Source organism: Dreissena polymorpha, chromosome 3 (genome assembly GCF_020536995.1).
Source record: "Dreissena polymorpha isolate Duluth1 chromosome 3, UMN_Dpol_1.0, whole genome shotgun sequence".
Lineage (NCBI taxonomy): Eukaryota > Metazoa > Mollusca > Bivalvia > Myida > Dreissenidae > Dreissena > Dreissena polymorpha.
The window spans coordinates 97788885-97805726 of record NC_068357.1 but is presented as its reverse complement, the minus strand read 5'-3'; the positions used below and the strand labels follow the sequence as shown (position 1 = coordinate 97805726).

The following is a 16842-nucleotide window of genomic DNA, read 5'->3' as shown; positions in this document are numbered from 1 at the left end:
TACGTCAATTGAGCGTCAATCGATATGTTAGTAAACTACGACATTTGAAAAAGGAATGCTTTGTGATAAGTTTGTGTCAATCGTGGTTCAACAGTTTTCAGTGCGAAAGAAACACGATATCATTAACAGGAACGTTTGTTGTAAAGGAGAAAACAATGTCATGTCAAGTATAAATAGCTATTCCGTACAGTACAGATTGATTTATTTAATTCTTGTCAAAGTATAGGAAGAGCAGGATGTTATCGTGAAATTTTAATCAGGCTTAAAGGTTCAGACCTGGAACAATATTATTTATTTTAGTCATGGCCTTACTATAGATTCTCAGCAGTTTTTGTTGATACCATGTCCGATTCGAGACGTTCTTTAAATACGTATTCTTACCACGAACATTAAGCGGTGGGGATCAAAACTCAGATCTATTAAACCTGTGCTTTCATTCATCAATATGTTTGTCATCACCATCATCATCATCATCATCATCATCATCAGCAGCAGCAGCAGCAGCAGCAGCAGCAGCAGAATCATCATTAGCATCGGTATAAACGTTATCATCAACCTCGTCCTTGTCACGTTCAATGCTCTTCATTTTTATTATAATTTTAACATGTTCGTGTGCTGTTCGGGTGGTTAGAAGGTAGCTGAGGTGTTGCGGGGTAGCTAACAGTCTCTTGGAGTGAAAACTTAAATCGTTACCTCTAGTACTATCTGTACTGAATGTCCTTCCTACCATATACAAGCATCAAGTAGTTGAATCGGTATAAATATATTTTGTAATAATAGTAAAAATGTATATAGCAGTATAATTATGAACATGTGTACTGTTAAAATATTCGTACACTAACAACAGCTGATTACACAGTCAGAGCAATTTTAATGCAATACTTTTTTCGGCGAGTATTTAAAACAAAGATATGTTAATTATGCCATAAATGATAAATACTATTCATTACAACGAACGTATTGTAATTATCATTTTAATTGTTCGTTCATCGTCACCTTCTGACTTTGTTCTGTAATATATGTAGTAGCAAAAGTGTTCTCATCAAATATACTTAGGTGATAGTATTTTTGCTGTCTTATCAAAACGCGACTTTATGGAAACGTTGCCACGATCGGTTATACATGTATACGCAAAACATTTATTTCGAGAATATCTAGTAACCGATCAGGGGAAGTAACCGCTACATAGAGTTTGCGGAGACGTATGCGGTGATGGCCCTTTTATTCCAAAATTACACCAGAAGTAACTTAAAAATTTTATTAACCTACATTAAAATACTGCATCATTGGCTTAGAAAATTACTCAAAGGGTACGTTTAAAAAAATTGCGACAAAGTCGTACGTCCACACGTGTTCACAGCTCGACGACCATACGATAGATGATTGTGACGCTAGTTTCAATGCAGCAAGAAGATTTTACGCTTAAAATTGAATCTATTTCCATAGATTTGGTGTTGGTTGTAAAAATGTGAAGTGTTAAAGGCATGAAGACCATTATCAGTGCCTTGTATGGTGGTACAAAAAACACAGTGCTCAGTTAGATATTTATTATCATTCTTAACAACGGATTAACATGTAATGTTAAAATTTGCAACATTATGTAACAAGCACATGTGACTGACATATCTATGCATTTAAACAAAAGATATCACATACATTCAAACAAATATGCTATCATAATTAACGAGACAAGTATTTAAAGATAAGTGAAAACGTATTTCTAACCGTTTTTCAAAAAATGAAAAAAACTATACATATATTTATTCATTCACAACTGCTTTTTATTAGGTAGAGGGTTCAGGTCATATGACGTGTTAAGAATTTACTTCACAATAATCATTAAATGAGCCTTGTACTGAGAAAACTGGGCTTTATGCATGTGCGTAAAGTGTCATCCCAGATTAGCCTGTGCAGTTCGCACAGGCTAATCAGGGACGACACTTTCCGCCTAAACATGATTTTCGGTAAGGAGGGACTTCCTGGAAACTAAAAATACCATAAATGCGGAAAGTGTTGCACAGGCTAAGCTGGGACGACACTTTACGCACATGCATTATGACCAGTTTTCTCAGAACACGGCTCAAATAATCGTTGTAATAAAACATCTTTACTGAACATAATACGTTCATTATGTATATAAAAACAAACGAAACTTTTAGCAATTTACTTTAAACTATTACGACAATAAAATTTATAATGAGAGAAATCTTACAAAATCAACAATAATTGTGTGCAACAATTTGAAATCCGATGTTCGGATACTACGATTTGTATCGAAAACTACAAATTTAAGATGTTTTATAAAACGAGCCCGAAATAGCATACCTTTGCTTGCTCGCTTATTTCTAAGTTCGCTTGAGCCTCTTCCATCATTGACATAACGTCTGAACCAGTATATATAGAGGTTATTTGTTGGATTCGGTGGAATATCGATTTTATTTCACGAGTGATGATAGAAAACATTATTTTCACGAGTGGCAAAGCCACGAGTGAAAATATACATTTTCTATGATCACGAGTGAAATAAAATCGATATTCCATCGAATCCAACAAATTTTCTTTTTATTTTATGCTTTTTTCACCGTTAATTTACATTGTTAATGAGTTTAACTTGATAATTTCGCTGGATTAATGACGTCATTTCGTCGAAAAAATGACGTCATTTCACAGTAAAACAGTGAAAAATATCGATATTTTTCACTGTTATTTTTCACTGTTTAAAACAGTGGAATACCAATTAGTTTTCACTGGTATTTCTCTCTAAACCACCGGAAAGCATAAAATAAATAGCAATTAATACTATGACCTAAGTTGACACTTATTTAAGCCACGTTCTTAGAAAACGGGGCTTAATGCTTATGCGTCACATATTACCTGTGCATTATACACTGGCTAATTAGGGTCAAAACTTTTCCTTTTTACGAAAAATTCCATCAAAACGGAAAGTTGTATCCTTGAAAACTGTGCGTACTTTTCGCAAATGCATTAAGCCCAGTTTTGCGGTATTATTACCTAGTCCCTTTTGTATTTCTTACATGTCTTATAACTAAATGTTACACATCGATATTTAACGAAATATTAGTTCCTTGTTATCCGTCGTTTATCTCCTTTAAAACACGCACCAAAAGGTCAGAGCGTTCATTATCCAGACGACATATTTTTGTATAATTTTAATTTAAGCAACAATGATATTATTGATGAGATTCTTCCATGGAATGGAGATCAAAACCATATATCAGTTTTAAAACCAAGTTTGACAGCATTTGCAATAGGTAACTTTGCTCGGTGATGATGGAGCGAAACTAAGTGTTTGGTAGGAAGCATTGCAATAATAATAATTGGACCTGCATAGTCATCAGTGAGGTCTATTGGACCTGTATAGTCAGCAGTGAGGTCTTCATTGTCGTATACTAAAGATTGTTTGTCATCACTGTCAAAAAATCTGCAAACGAAAAAAATCATTATAACCTTAATTATCTATACTACTTTCTGTCCTTTTTTATATTTCTTTTCATCACATTTACCATAACCAACGCCAACATCAACATCATCATCATCATCATCATCATCATCGTCATCATCATCATCATCATCATCATCATCATCGTCATCGTCATCGTCATCGTCATCGTCGTCGTCGTCGTCGTCGTCATCATCATCATCATCATCATCATCATCATCATCATCATCATCATCATCATCATCATCATCATCATCATCATCGTCATCGTCATCATCATCATCATCATCATCATCATCATCATCATCATCATCATCATCATCATCATCATCATCATCATCATCATTATTATCATCATAATCATCATAGTTCTAAATCTTGTTTCTTCTTTTGTCTTGTTCATCGTCATCATCATCATCATTACATTATCATTTATAGCAACGACATGACCAATAAACATCATTATCATTTTTAGCGCCTCTTTTTGCATGGCAAAAAATCACATATAGCGCAGTTGCTAGTTAAGGTACCACTACACAGTTTCATAAATAAGATAGACAGACATGTATTTATTTATTTATTTCATAGATAAGAGTTCGCGAACTTGCCGGAGGCGTATTGTTCTAAATAATCTTGAGTTTTAGAGAGCGCCATGATCCTATTAGCAAAAAGCAGCGATTATTTGATGTTGAAAAAATTGCAATTAATGCAGAGTATAAACGAACATACGACCACTGGTCCGTTTTCATGAAAGGATGAAACTTGGACATGCCACCCTGATAGGTACTGACCGTGGTAGTTGACCCTGCCTTCGCCGGAAGTGTCCGCCTCGGCGATCATGTCTCTCATTTCGTCCTCCGTGTAGTCCAGACCCAGATCATGGACGACCTGCCAAGAAAATGAGCATGGATACTTTATACCGATGTATCAGACATATTCATTTACTGGAAAACAAAACTATTTATGAAAGCGGTATCTACGCCTTTGACACTTGATGTCCATAAATAGATAATACATCGATTTAAAAGGACTTTTCCACTGTAAAGCTCTATTTATTCTTTTCATTTTACAAAAAAAGACATTCACCTGTATTCAAAAAAATATATGCATTGTATTCAATGAAAGAGATTGTATGAATAAGATTTTGAAAAGAAAACAATGTATGAATAACATTAAAAAGCAAAATAGCACACATGAAAAAGAAAATATTAAATACATTGTTTCTTTTATGTATAATAAAAAATAAATAAAAAATAATTAAAGATTTGCAAATGTTTTCGTTAATAATTTGGAAACAATTTGTTTCTCTAACAAGCATTTAAAATATGCGTTTAAGTAATAATTCCTGAATGGCTACAATTTTGTCCAACACGTATTGGGCCCGAATACCGAATACCGATGGAGTAAAATATTTTAGTCAACCCTTTCTTTATATAATAAGTTTAGGTTATCTTAAAAAGCATGGTAAAAAAACATATACTAACTTTTTTTCAGACATTGAATCTTATTAACAAGACCCTTTATCACTGTGTAAATATTTGCGATGCGCCTGCTCAAATTAGTTCCATCAACTTATCGCAGCGTACCTGTCGCAGTTGCTGGTAGGTGATGTAGCCGTCCCCGTGGAGATCGATGACCTCAAAGGCGCCCCGGATGAGCTCCTCCGAGTCGTAACATCGCAGGTTCTTCTCCATCAGCGCGAGAAACTCGTTGAACTCGATCTTTCCGTTCCCTGAATGTAATTGGGGAAAAGCTACTATGAGTGTGTAATGTTTGATGGTTCCCAGACAAACCAATCTCGTGTCATTGGAAATGACATACACGTATTGCTTAATCAGCAATTAACCCTTTGCATGCTGGGAAATTTGTTGTCTGCTAAAATGTCGTCTGCTGGATTTCTAAAATTAGCATTTTCTTCATTTTTTTCCCAAAGAATACTAAAAGAACGCTCTGTGGCGTCTCATCTGGATGCAAACTGTTTGCAACGGCCTTAAAAAATCGGTTCCAGCATTGAAAGAGTTAAACAAATCAGATCACACACGAAAAACAACACATTTAACTGAGGACAACAGACGCAGGTTACATACACATCAAACTGTATATATAGAAGACGACAGTCACATCGTATTACATAAAAAAACTCGAAAAACAGCAGATAACATTCCAACCTGATGACACAAACAGCCGTAAGTGCCCGACCACAGCAGGTAATGACATCAACAATGCAAACAAGAAATGCAAAAGACACAAACACCAAACGGCACACGACTTAAACGACAAATAACATATGTAGTAGACGACGCACTCATCGGATGTCTCACCGTTTATGTCGACCTCCCTGATCATCTGCATCAACTCCTCGTTACTAGGGTTGTGTCCTAGCGACCGCATCACGGTCAGGAGCTCGGCCGTGGTAATCGTTTGGTCGCCATCTTTGTCGAAGAGATCGAATGCTTCGCGAAACTCTACCAACAATCAAAAAGCTGTCAGCATAGAAAGACTGTTTGTTATAGAAGGGAATGTAAGTAAAATTAAGATTCACATACATGACCATTTTTACGTATAAATGACTGATTATATTACTTGCGGAATTGTCACGTTTTTTTGTCAAATTATACACATCCATTTTTCAAGTACATAGTTAACATTACACATTATATTTAACAAGTTTTATAAAATAACTGACGACTGGAATGGTTATCAGCTTATTCTAATTTGTGAATTAAATAAACGTGTCAATGCTTTGTTACATTCAAGTAAATGCGTATTTGCAAATGGTAGTTTTCAATTTCTTATTGTTCAAATCACAATTCTTATTTGTACAAGTCTATTCTTTAAAAGCTTGGAACAAAATTACTCGGGATTTTCCGTACAATCGCCGGTACTATCCGTTTAGCGGCCGATCTTAAAAGGTGTTATCTAAGATTCTAACACGACGCGCATCTTGATTTATTTAGAGAAATAAGGATAATTATAAACCGAACCAAATGTTTGTGTAAAAAAAAAAATTCTGAATATTCAATTACATGCAACATACTTAAATGAAACAAACATTTGCCTTAAAATAAATACATATTGGAATAATGAGTATCCCTTTTCCGAACATGTATTTGTCTAGTTACAACGATATATTGATGAGTGATGAGTGTCACATCGTTCGAAAAAGTACACTAGTCAAAAATAGGTTTGTAACGCTTTCAGTGGGAGTTGAACTGACATCTACACCGGAGGTGCGTATAAATATGAGTTTGATAACACGTTGGTACCGACACATTGATTTTAAGACGGATCTATTTTATGTGTACAGTAAGAAGCATCCAGGTTACATAACTCTTATTTACTGATATATGCGCGTTAATAGCCTCAAAATCAACACGTTTCACTGGACGACATATTTTCGAGTTAAAAAACTTATTATGACATTTTTGTTTCTAAACAGTTGCAGGTTAAACACGGTGTGCGCTTACAGATCACTGCACATAATGTTTAACGATTTGAAACTGCGGTGGTAAACTAGCGCGGACGCAATTTTCCACCATCAGCATAGCAGTTGAAAGATGTTAAATAGCAGTTACCTACTGTGGCACTAAGGTGACATCACCGCTCAAAAAAAAAAGTCGGGCAAACACAAGTTATGTTTTCCCGTCGCCAAAAAAAAAATAACTCGGGGAAACACAAAATAAGTCTGTTTTCAGGATTTATTTTTTTTTGGCGACGGGAAAACAAAAGTTCTGTTACTATTACTACTGCTACTAATACTTCTGTTGCTGTTGTTGCTGCTACTACTACTACTACTACTACTACTACTACTACCTCTACTACTACTACTTCTACTACTACTACTACTACTACTACTACTACTACTACTACTACTACTACTACTACTACTACTACTACTACTACTACTACTACTACTACTACTACTACTACTACTACTACTACTACTACTACTACTACTACTACAACTACTACTACTACTTCTACTACTACTTCTACTACTGCTACTACTACTATTACTACTACTACTACTACTGCTGCTGCTGTTGTTGCTGCTTCTGCTGCTGCTACTTCTACTACTACTACTACTACTACTACTACTACTACTACTACTACTACTACTACTACTACTACTACTACTACTACTACTACTACTACTACTACTTCTACTACTACTACTACTACTACTACTACTACTACTACTACTTCTACTACTACTATTACTACTACTACTACTACTACTACTATCGCTACTCTTTTGTACGGAAAGTTACTCCAATGCTCTTTTTGACCAACTGGTTCAAATATAAGCTTTTGATTTACCGATACTCTATTATTAATCTGTAATTAATGCACTTAAATAAAAATCAAAATCTGCCATTCATGAATTCTTTTTTTTGTTCGTCAGTCGTAGTCTTACACCTTCAATTGTGTGTATAGTAATAGGGGCGCATTACGTTCTGAATCGATTATTATTTGTCAAAGTTATTTAGAGTCATAGATTTTTGACGAAAACCAGAATGCCCGAAAATTTTGAGGCACGAAAAATAATTATATTGGCCACAAAGGCAGTGTCCGAAAATTTAAAGCGTCCGAAAACTAAAGGTATTACCATTTTCTTATTGTTTTAGTCATTTTTATCTAAAAATGCTTATTGATAAAAGGTATTGTTATAGGAGATTTAACGTGCACAATTGTTGTGCTACGTTTTATTTCAATTTTACGCATGTAATTTGAATTCCACAAGAAATTAGAATTGGAATTTACTAGTACTGACTAGTAGCGTGCATAATAAAGAAGTATTAGTAGTTCTTGTGTGACAGCTTTTTGAATACCACCAGTTATTTTCCGTGTTTTCAATATTTGAGCAAATATTAACTCATCAACAAATAACGTACCTTTGATCTGCTCCTCTGTAAGGTCGCTCTGAAGAATAAAATACACACGTGAGCATTATTTTATGACAACACCTCGTCACCATGTCAAATATATTATATCATATTTTCTATAAGTTTAGTACATTTAGTTTGTCGGCTATGATTGTTTTTCAACTGCCAAAATAAGTATAGGTTTGAAAATGGTTGAACTATTTGTGAGAAGCAATTTATGACATGTAAAATAAATTCATTTGGTATTGTGATCTAAATAGGACTACCGGTATTACATATCATATTTATTTTATTTAATACTTTACATGAAAGACAATGAGCGCGACTTTAATTAAAAAAACATTTAAAAGGAACGGATTAAACAATATTAAAAAAAGAATATTCAATTTGTACCGATCAATTGCTAAATTTGTTTTTGTTTATGAAAATAGTTGCAAGGGAAATAAAAAAGCAAACAGACATAAAGCAACCACAAACAATCTCAATGGTGTAGATAACGCATTCAACTGCCGTATACTAGACTAAATGCTGAATGGTTAAGAAATACACAGTTATATGTCGGTAAACAAAAAAACGGACTTGTTAAAAACCTATCAAAAAATATAAAGAGTCAGCGTCTTTTTCGATTACCTGCTCCAAACACGAATTTGATCGAATAGGCTCATCAACAACCTTCTAAAGGCGATTAACGATCTACATTCAATTAAGCAGGATAGTTTGATAAAAAACGCACATGCATAAATACCTTAAATATTAATATTTCAAAGTTTATTGATTAAAAAAATTCTTATTATATAACCCACAAGACCCGTTAGGAATTCTGGATTTGAATAACTTATCTTAATGTAGTAGGATACACATCTACTGTTTTCTGACTTTATTACTTGTAACGTGAGAAAAGATTTAAAACCTATAAATATACATGTTTATTACTCCATCATAAGCGTGAAGACTAATTGCAATTGGTTTCGTTATCCAAACTTTAATCGATGTCTTTTTTGCTTCCGCAATGATATGTTGACGAAATGTATTTTCGTTACCCAGATATCACGGTAAAAAGTGATTTTGCGAAATCCACTGATGTTCAAAATACACAAGTGGAATGTAATGATTTTAGCATGATCACGTCGGTATTCGCATAAAGCTTCCATACACAGACATTAACCTATTTTTGCATTAAAATAGTCTTTTGATTTATAAATGGATTTTTGTTAAAATGCATTTCTGTCAGAAAGCTATCACGTCCGACATTGTTTTGGTCGGTTCCAGGCGTACTATTTAAGTACGAATCGGATACTAGCCTATATTTGAATTAACATATTTTCATTAAAGTAGTGGAGATCCGGAAACACATATTTTTATGCTTAGAGAGTTGAGCAAAACACGGACTATACAAGTTAGTATGTGCCGAGTTATAATGGTACATACTTCTTCCAAAGTAAATGGTTTAACGGCCCTGTTATGTTCTTTCTTTTTTGTTACTATCTGCGCACTTTGAACAATAGGACAAAATAACATACGTCGCTCACGTGAAAAGCAACTTATCTTAACTGTAATAGTGACTATTACAGTTAAGATTATTTGCTTCTCACGTGAGCGACGTATGTTATTTTGTTTCTCTGTAGCTATACAAGGTAAACTGCCATTGAAGCCCCGGCAACTCTTTTCAACAGGCCACAAACCTTTTCTAACCCGGCACACAAATTATAACAAAAATGTTCTGAGCAAGTTTAAATATGAGTTACTTTACTACTTCTAAAGTGATCACCACACACGGAGAACTGGCCCCCCATGGCGGCCATGTTTTTCGACGGACCAGAATCTTTTTCAAAATATACCATTCTCTCTGGCAAGCCAGTCTTTTAACGGACCAGGTTCATTTTCGAACTTCATTTGGACAACATTTGGCAAGTTTCATGAACATTTTGCAAAATGTGACCTCAAGAATGTGCACAATGATATTGTATAGCCACAATTGGCGGTTATGATTTACAAGAACTAGAACACATTTAAAACTTGTCCAAGACATTATAAGAACAAGTGTTCTGATCAAGTATCATGCTGATTGGGAATAACAAGATTACTTGTAGAGTTTTGTTCATGGTTCCACTACAGTCATTTATGAAAATCTGCCCCGCCATCGTGATTTTTCAAGGAACCGGAACCGTTTTCAAAGTCGGCTGAGATATCATACGAACGAGTATTCTGAGGAAATTTCATGAAAATTGGCCAAATATGTTCATTATAAATGTTCACAACGTTTTACTACAGCCATATCAATAAAACTGCTACGACCCGCGACACTTGTCTTCAACCGACCGAAGTTATTTCCGAACTCGGCCGAGATAATGTTACAACAAATATTCTGAGCTCTTTTCGAGATTATTTGGCGAAAAATGTGAAATCAAGATGGATCAAATGCTTAACTCGAAATTGACATAGTGACCTGGTGTTTGACATCACGTTTCCAAGTTTGGTAAATGGTGCGGGTGATATGCATGTTTGATTTGTACCGTTATTCGATTCGCAGTCGCTCACATTTGTTCTTCTCTGCAAGGGATACTTTCACACAGCGACATCAAGCCATCAACAATTAATAATATTTACCCTACGACATTAAAGTTTACTTAAATGATAAAGTCGGAAAACTAGAAACCGTTACTTGTTTAAACAACTCAGCAATAAGGGCTCTAATGTTAAGTTCCGGAAAACGAACCCATCGCAATGTTGATAAGTGCCCATCAACCACGAGTAAATGTGTGCTTTGATTAAGTGCTAATTGCACGGTATTTGACTGAACTCGTTACAGGCAAGTGTGTCATGCAAGTTAAAAAAGTCAACGTGTTTGGTGTAGCAGGATTTGTTCAAGTTTCATGCACTGTAGTTTAATACTTGTATGTGGTGATTCTTTAGTAAAATAAAATTCATGTACTTTATGAAATTTGGATGACAAATTGTAAAAAGCCCATGTCTCACTATTGCCGGTAGAGCGCCGGTCCATCCCGATTTGCTAACGCCGGTCGACCGGCGAGAACCGGGATGATTCGTAGAATTTTTTTAACGCGGTCACACTATTTTCCGGTGCCGCCCCGGTTGAAGCCGGTCAACAGCCCGGCAGAGTCCCGGTCAACCCCGGACAAGCTGCGGTTTACCCCGATGAAGCCACGGCAGAGCCCCGTTGTCGCCGGTAATACCCCGGTTGAGCCCCGGTGAAAGCCGGCAGCGTCCCGGCAGAGCCCCGACAGAGCCCCGGTATACCGTAAATCCGCCGGCACTCACCGGGGCTTTACCGGTTTACTTATGTACCGTAGCAATACCGGGACTCTGCCGGCATTCGAGAGGGCTCCACAGGGGCGTTGCCGTAGCTCTGCTGGGATCTGTATGGGCCCCGGGGAGCTACGGTGCCGTCCCGGTTGTTCCCGGTGCCATCCCGGTTGTTCCCGGTGCCATGCCGGTCGTTGCCGGTCCTTCCCGGCGACTCTCGGACCATCCGAGAGGTATTTAACATTTAAATACTTTCTCGGGGGAGGTCCGTTTGTCCCCGGTATTCCCCGGTTCATCCCGGTGGAGCCCCGGTTCATCCCGGTAGATGCCGGATCACGCACCGGGGCTCCGCCGGCATCATAGTGAGACTGGGCCTTAATGGACGATAACTTAAAAAAAAGGTGAAATGTTTGAAAAATACATTTTTAACGATTCTAAAATATACATACTTAAAATGTTACGACAAACTTGTTTGAACAGTCACTTTAAAGCCACACACCTTGTAATGAAATGCACGTTAATCAATACATATAGATGTTACTTGAAAGTGTGCAATATTGTCATTAAATCTACAGCCTAGTTAGCAAGTCATTTATTAATTTTTTTAATTTTAAAACCGAGAGTAGGATTGCTATACGTATTCGTCCATTTCGACAAACGCGATTATTTTTAAGTTTTAAAGCGCAAAAAGACGGATTCTACCTTGTAACCACCAGACATATTTAAATTGGCATATATACAATTAAATCTATCGCCTAGTTAGCAAGTAATTTATTATTTTCAAACGGTACAACTTTTAAAACCGAAAGTAGGATTTCTAGAAGTGTACGTCCATTTCGACAAACGCGATTATTTTTGAGTTTTAAAGCGCAAAAAGACGGATTTTTACCTTGTAACCACCAGATATATTTTTATTAGCAAAGATAAAATACGTTTCTTATTTTTACTTAAATTTACTATGCCAAATAAGTTGTGTGGCTTCGACGTATACATGTACATACAGAAGCAAAGTTTAAAGTACATGTGATTTACCAAATAGTTGTATTCATTTTGGCGTTTTATTGTATGCGATGTTATTGCATGCACCATTTTCGCTTCATATGTATTTTGATAAAAAATACTTGTAAAACAGTTTATTTGTTCCACATTATTCTTAATGTTCATGATGCGAACTAAGAAATGCCTATATTGAAGATAATCAAAACGTTATTTAAAACATAGATACATACTAGAACTGTGTCTTTGGTGAAACATAATAGCCAACATTTATACTACAAATTTGTCGAGGAAGGAATTATTAAACCATTAACCGGTATGCCTAGTGGACTATCTCATCCTTCTAAATTGGATCAATTTATTTCCAAAATTAGGGATGTCTAGTATATTTATTTCTATATTTAGAATATTTCTTACAGAAATTCCCTTGCGCAATCAGCGCATACCTCGAGGAGACGCCGCATCATGCGGCGTCTCATCTGGGTCTACGCTGTTTGCCAAGGCCTTTTTTCTAGACGCTAGGCATAAATGGGTTAATATAATTAAAAGCAGCAGCGAATATGTAAACTAGACTTTTGCAACGCATTAAATATATAAGATTATCAAAACTTAGCAACGAAATTATATAGAATACTTTGAGCACATGAATGCATATAAACTATTCGCGGCTCAGGCATCACGTCTTGATTAGTTATACAGATATGTGTTTATTATTCCATAAACATTATAAGAACTACAAAGCTTAAAATAACCATATGCTACAAATTGCGGTTCAACGAATAGACTGAAAGTAAATTATTAAATATCTTACCATGATTTATCCAAATTAGGTACAAATTAATGTTTTAAACTATTACTTCCATAAAATATCATACTCAAAACATTCGATACACGATGTCTTAACCTGTCTTCGTTAAACCCTCGGTCACAATATTCGAACGTTATACGGCTTAAATCACCTCAATCAATGTTTATCTAAATTCTCTCCGATAAAGCCCATTGAATTGAAGAGCGAGTCTTTTTCAGAATGCGATGTCGCAAACAAATCCATCCAAGTTATAACAATTGGGCCTAATTATATATTCAGCAATTACACGCATTGCATTCGTTTTTCTTACTAAATATTGTCACTTTTTGAGGTGTATTTCACAAAAAATGAGTGTTAAATAATCAAACGAATTTAAACAAATGTAAATCATAACAGTTTTTTTGATTGCACTATATACTTATGGCTGTAACGCGTAATATCGTGGCATATTAACCTCATGAACTTTCGTCCATTTATACCGACATGCGCCAAATTATATGAGTCGCGTTCTGATAAAACTGGGCTTAATGCATTTGCGTAAAGTGTCGTCTTAAATTAGCCTGTGCAGTCCGCACAGGCTAATCGGGGACGACACTTTCCGCCTCAATTGGATTTTTGCTAAGAAGAGACTTCATTTTAACGAAAAATGTCATTAAAGCGGGAAGTGTCGTCCCTTATTAGCCTGTGCGGACTGCACAGGCTAATCTGGGACGACACTTTACGCAAATGCATTAAGCCCAGTTTTATCAGAACGCGACTCATATACGAACTGGCGATCAGTGTATTAAACTGTGTTTGTATGTTGTGTTTGAAAAATACTGAAACGATGAATCGACATTCGACAAAGGGACATATTTTTTAAACATGTAATACTTTTAATTAATATCGAGTTATATTGGAACACACGTGGAAGTAACAGCTAGTGAAATTTTATGCAGGGTTTAACTGCGGGTATTAACCTATGATCGATATTTTAATGACATTGATCAATCCATTATAACACAAATCAGATGGCTAATCTGGATCGATAGCGATTAAGTATGTTGGGAAGATTAAAGGCAACACTCCATGGCTTTCCTGCATCAGATGTTACTGACTTTTGCGTAAGTGTATGCCAACAATTCACAAATAGACGATTCGAACATTTGTAAGCATTTGATAATCGACCCAAAACAGGCTTATTTATATACGGTGCAGTAATTAGGGCGTTGATTTTATTGATCGATTAATACGCTTCAAAAGTAGAAGTCTGTATCTTTTATTTAATATCATGAGGCTTATGCCACAAAAGGAGTTGCTTGTTTGGATATCAATTTGTTTAATTATAAACGATTTTCTTGCTAATGCATAGTACATCACAAAAACATGTTTACTGCTAAAACCTAGTACGTATAAATTAACTGTGATTTGATTCTTCACAAAACATGTAATTAAAATGTAATTGTATGCTGCAAAGCAAGATCTTAGTGACTCGTATGTGAATGCTTTTATTACATGATTCTAGCCTTAAATTTGTAAAATAACATTGATTTCATTTTTAAATATAATTTCCAACCACAGATATATCGTTTAAACTATCATCCCACTTCGAAAGCCTGTGTGGTGCAGTGGTAATGTGTTAGATTTAACTTCTCGAGGTCTCGGCTTGATACCAAAGGACTGGCATATTTTTATTGTGTCGTTTTACGTTGTTTTTATAATTACTTACAACTATTAACAAAGTACTCTTCTGTTGGTATATTTATTTTACAAAACATTTCAAAATTAAGAACTCTGCGTGCAAGCCCCTTTAAGTACTTAAAAGCACTTTGGTAGTGCAATAACTATTATCATCTTTCAACACCTTGAAATGTTCAGCAGCGAACTTATCATTCAACGATTATACGGGCTTCATACAAGTTATGGCGATGGATCGAGTTTTCCGCCACTTTCCAGTGCACTCCTTAAAGATAATTCTGTTTGTTGTGCAAATAAATGTTTCTGGATGGGAAAATACAAGTGTCTGTTTTTTTTGATAATCTCAGCTAGAGGCACATTAACAGCAATAATGAATATAATCAAAGTAGCCAAACAAAGGTCGTTCTTTGCTTTTTAATTACTTTGGTGAAATGCGAAACGGAACTTATCACCATTTTGTATTCACCAATAAATAAGATACGCTGTTTCCGCGTATTATAGGGGCGAAGGGTTTTTACATGAAAAAATTAGCAGTTTATTTCGCGATCAAATAAAACTTTCACAACAACTCATTAAAATCTTTATATTTTTTGTTATAGCCGGGTCCGATAATATAATATTCAAATACGAAATTATTTGGTTTCCTCCATGGACATGCTTTCTATCTTAAATCGATATTATACTTATCGCGGACACGTTCGAATCGTCCGATGGTGAAATAACCAATGTCGAAAGAATCGGGTATACGAATTCCGTACTTTGGTAACTTTCTTTACCTCAAGGGTTGGCATCAATCAAATATCTTATGATTATACCGGTTTAATACAAAATCAGTATGTTTCAACAGCAGGTACATTTCCTTTTTTCATCGTTTATGATTCAGCATTACTTGTCTCCATTCAAATAGTAAATTACAATCAATATTGAATATTGAAAAGACATTTTTCGTCTAACGAGTTAAAGTATTCAAAATTTCTTTCACCTTTTTCACATTATTCTTTTATGACGACATATTAATTAATTAATAACACGAGCTTCAACAATCTGTCGTTCATAAATATTTTTTTCCAGCAGAGCGCATCAATTTATATAATTGGTCGATTTAATATGTTCACTTTTCTATTATTCATGTTTTATTTTCCGTTTGAACACCTTGCTGTTTCGCGCTGTAGACATACGCATAACGATCGCGAAAACATGAGATTACAATACAAAGAGAATGAAATCGAGACTACAATACGCAGCAAGAGTTTGATATTTACATCGCGATAGCGCAGCGTTATTTCTTCCTCTCGCACCATGTTTTGGGGGTTGGATCTAGTATACCAGTCGAAATTGCAAGATACAAGGTTTCGAAATAAATACCGGTAGGTGATCTTGCAATTTTTTGTCGCATTTTTATCTCTTGATATCGCATGTTATTCCGTTATTTTGTTATTGAGTTGTATGACATAACTGGTCGAAAATTCGAAAATATGATGCATATGTACATGACTATGATGCGAATTTGAGAAAAATATAGTGCGATTTCGCTTCTTAAAATCGCAACATCGCATTGCAATTCTCTCATGAATATGTCATTTCACGAGTCCACTCTCGAAACACCGTACGTTTGTAATTAAGTGCACTTCCTTCCGATCATCATACGTAACAAAACTTTCACAATGACACATACACGATATCCGGTAAATCACAAATTCAAGACAATAACATTTATAGCAATAAATGGTTAAAGTAGTGAAGAAAAAAAA

At 35.3% G+C, this 16842-nt stretch overlaps 1 protein-coding gene across 1 annotated transcript; it reads right to left on the bottom strand.

Annotated features, from left to right (window-relative positions):
- Nucleotides 1-1533: 1533 nt before the first annotated feature.
- On the bottom strand, nucleotides 1534-13583 carry LOC127875457 (calmodulin-A-like). The gene is made up of 6 exons (XM_052420519.1): nucleotides 13418-13583; nucleotides 8356-8383; nucleotides 5782-5925; nucleotides 5047-5192; nucleotides 4252-4348; nucleotides 1534-3442 (listed from the first exon to the last, which is right to left on the bottom strand). Exons 1-6 carry the CDS (start codon nucleotides 13418-13420, stop codon nucleotides 3411-3413), a joined length of 450 nt encoding a protein of 149 aa, XP_052276479.1. The 5' UTR covers nucleotides 13421-13583; the 3' UTR covers nucleotides 1534-3410.
- Between the last annotated feature and the right edge of the window lie 3259 nt (nucleotides 13584-16842).

Bases quoted from the DNA above. Each gene is read 5' to 3' on its own strand.
- LOC127875457 (XM_052420519.1), bottom strand. The intron at 5,926-8,355 runs GTACGTTATTTG...GATTGTTGGTAG, and splicing joins TACAGAGGAGCAGATCAAAG to AGTTTCGCGAAGCATTCGAT. The intron at 3,443-4,251 runs GTCAGTACCTAT...TTTCGTTTGCAG, and splicing joins AGGCAGGGTCAACTACCACG to ATTTTTTGACAGTGATGACA.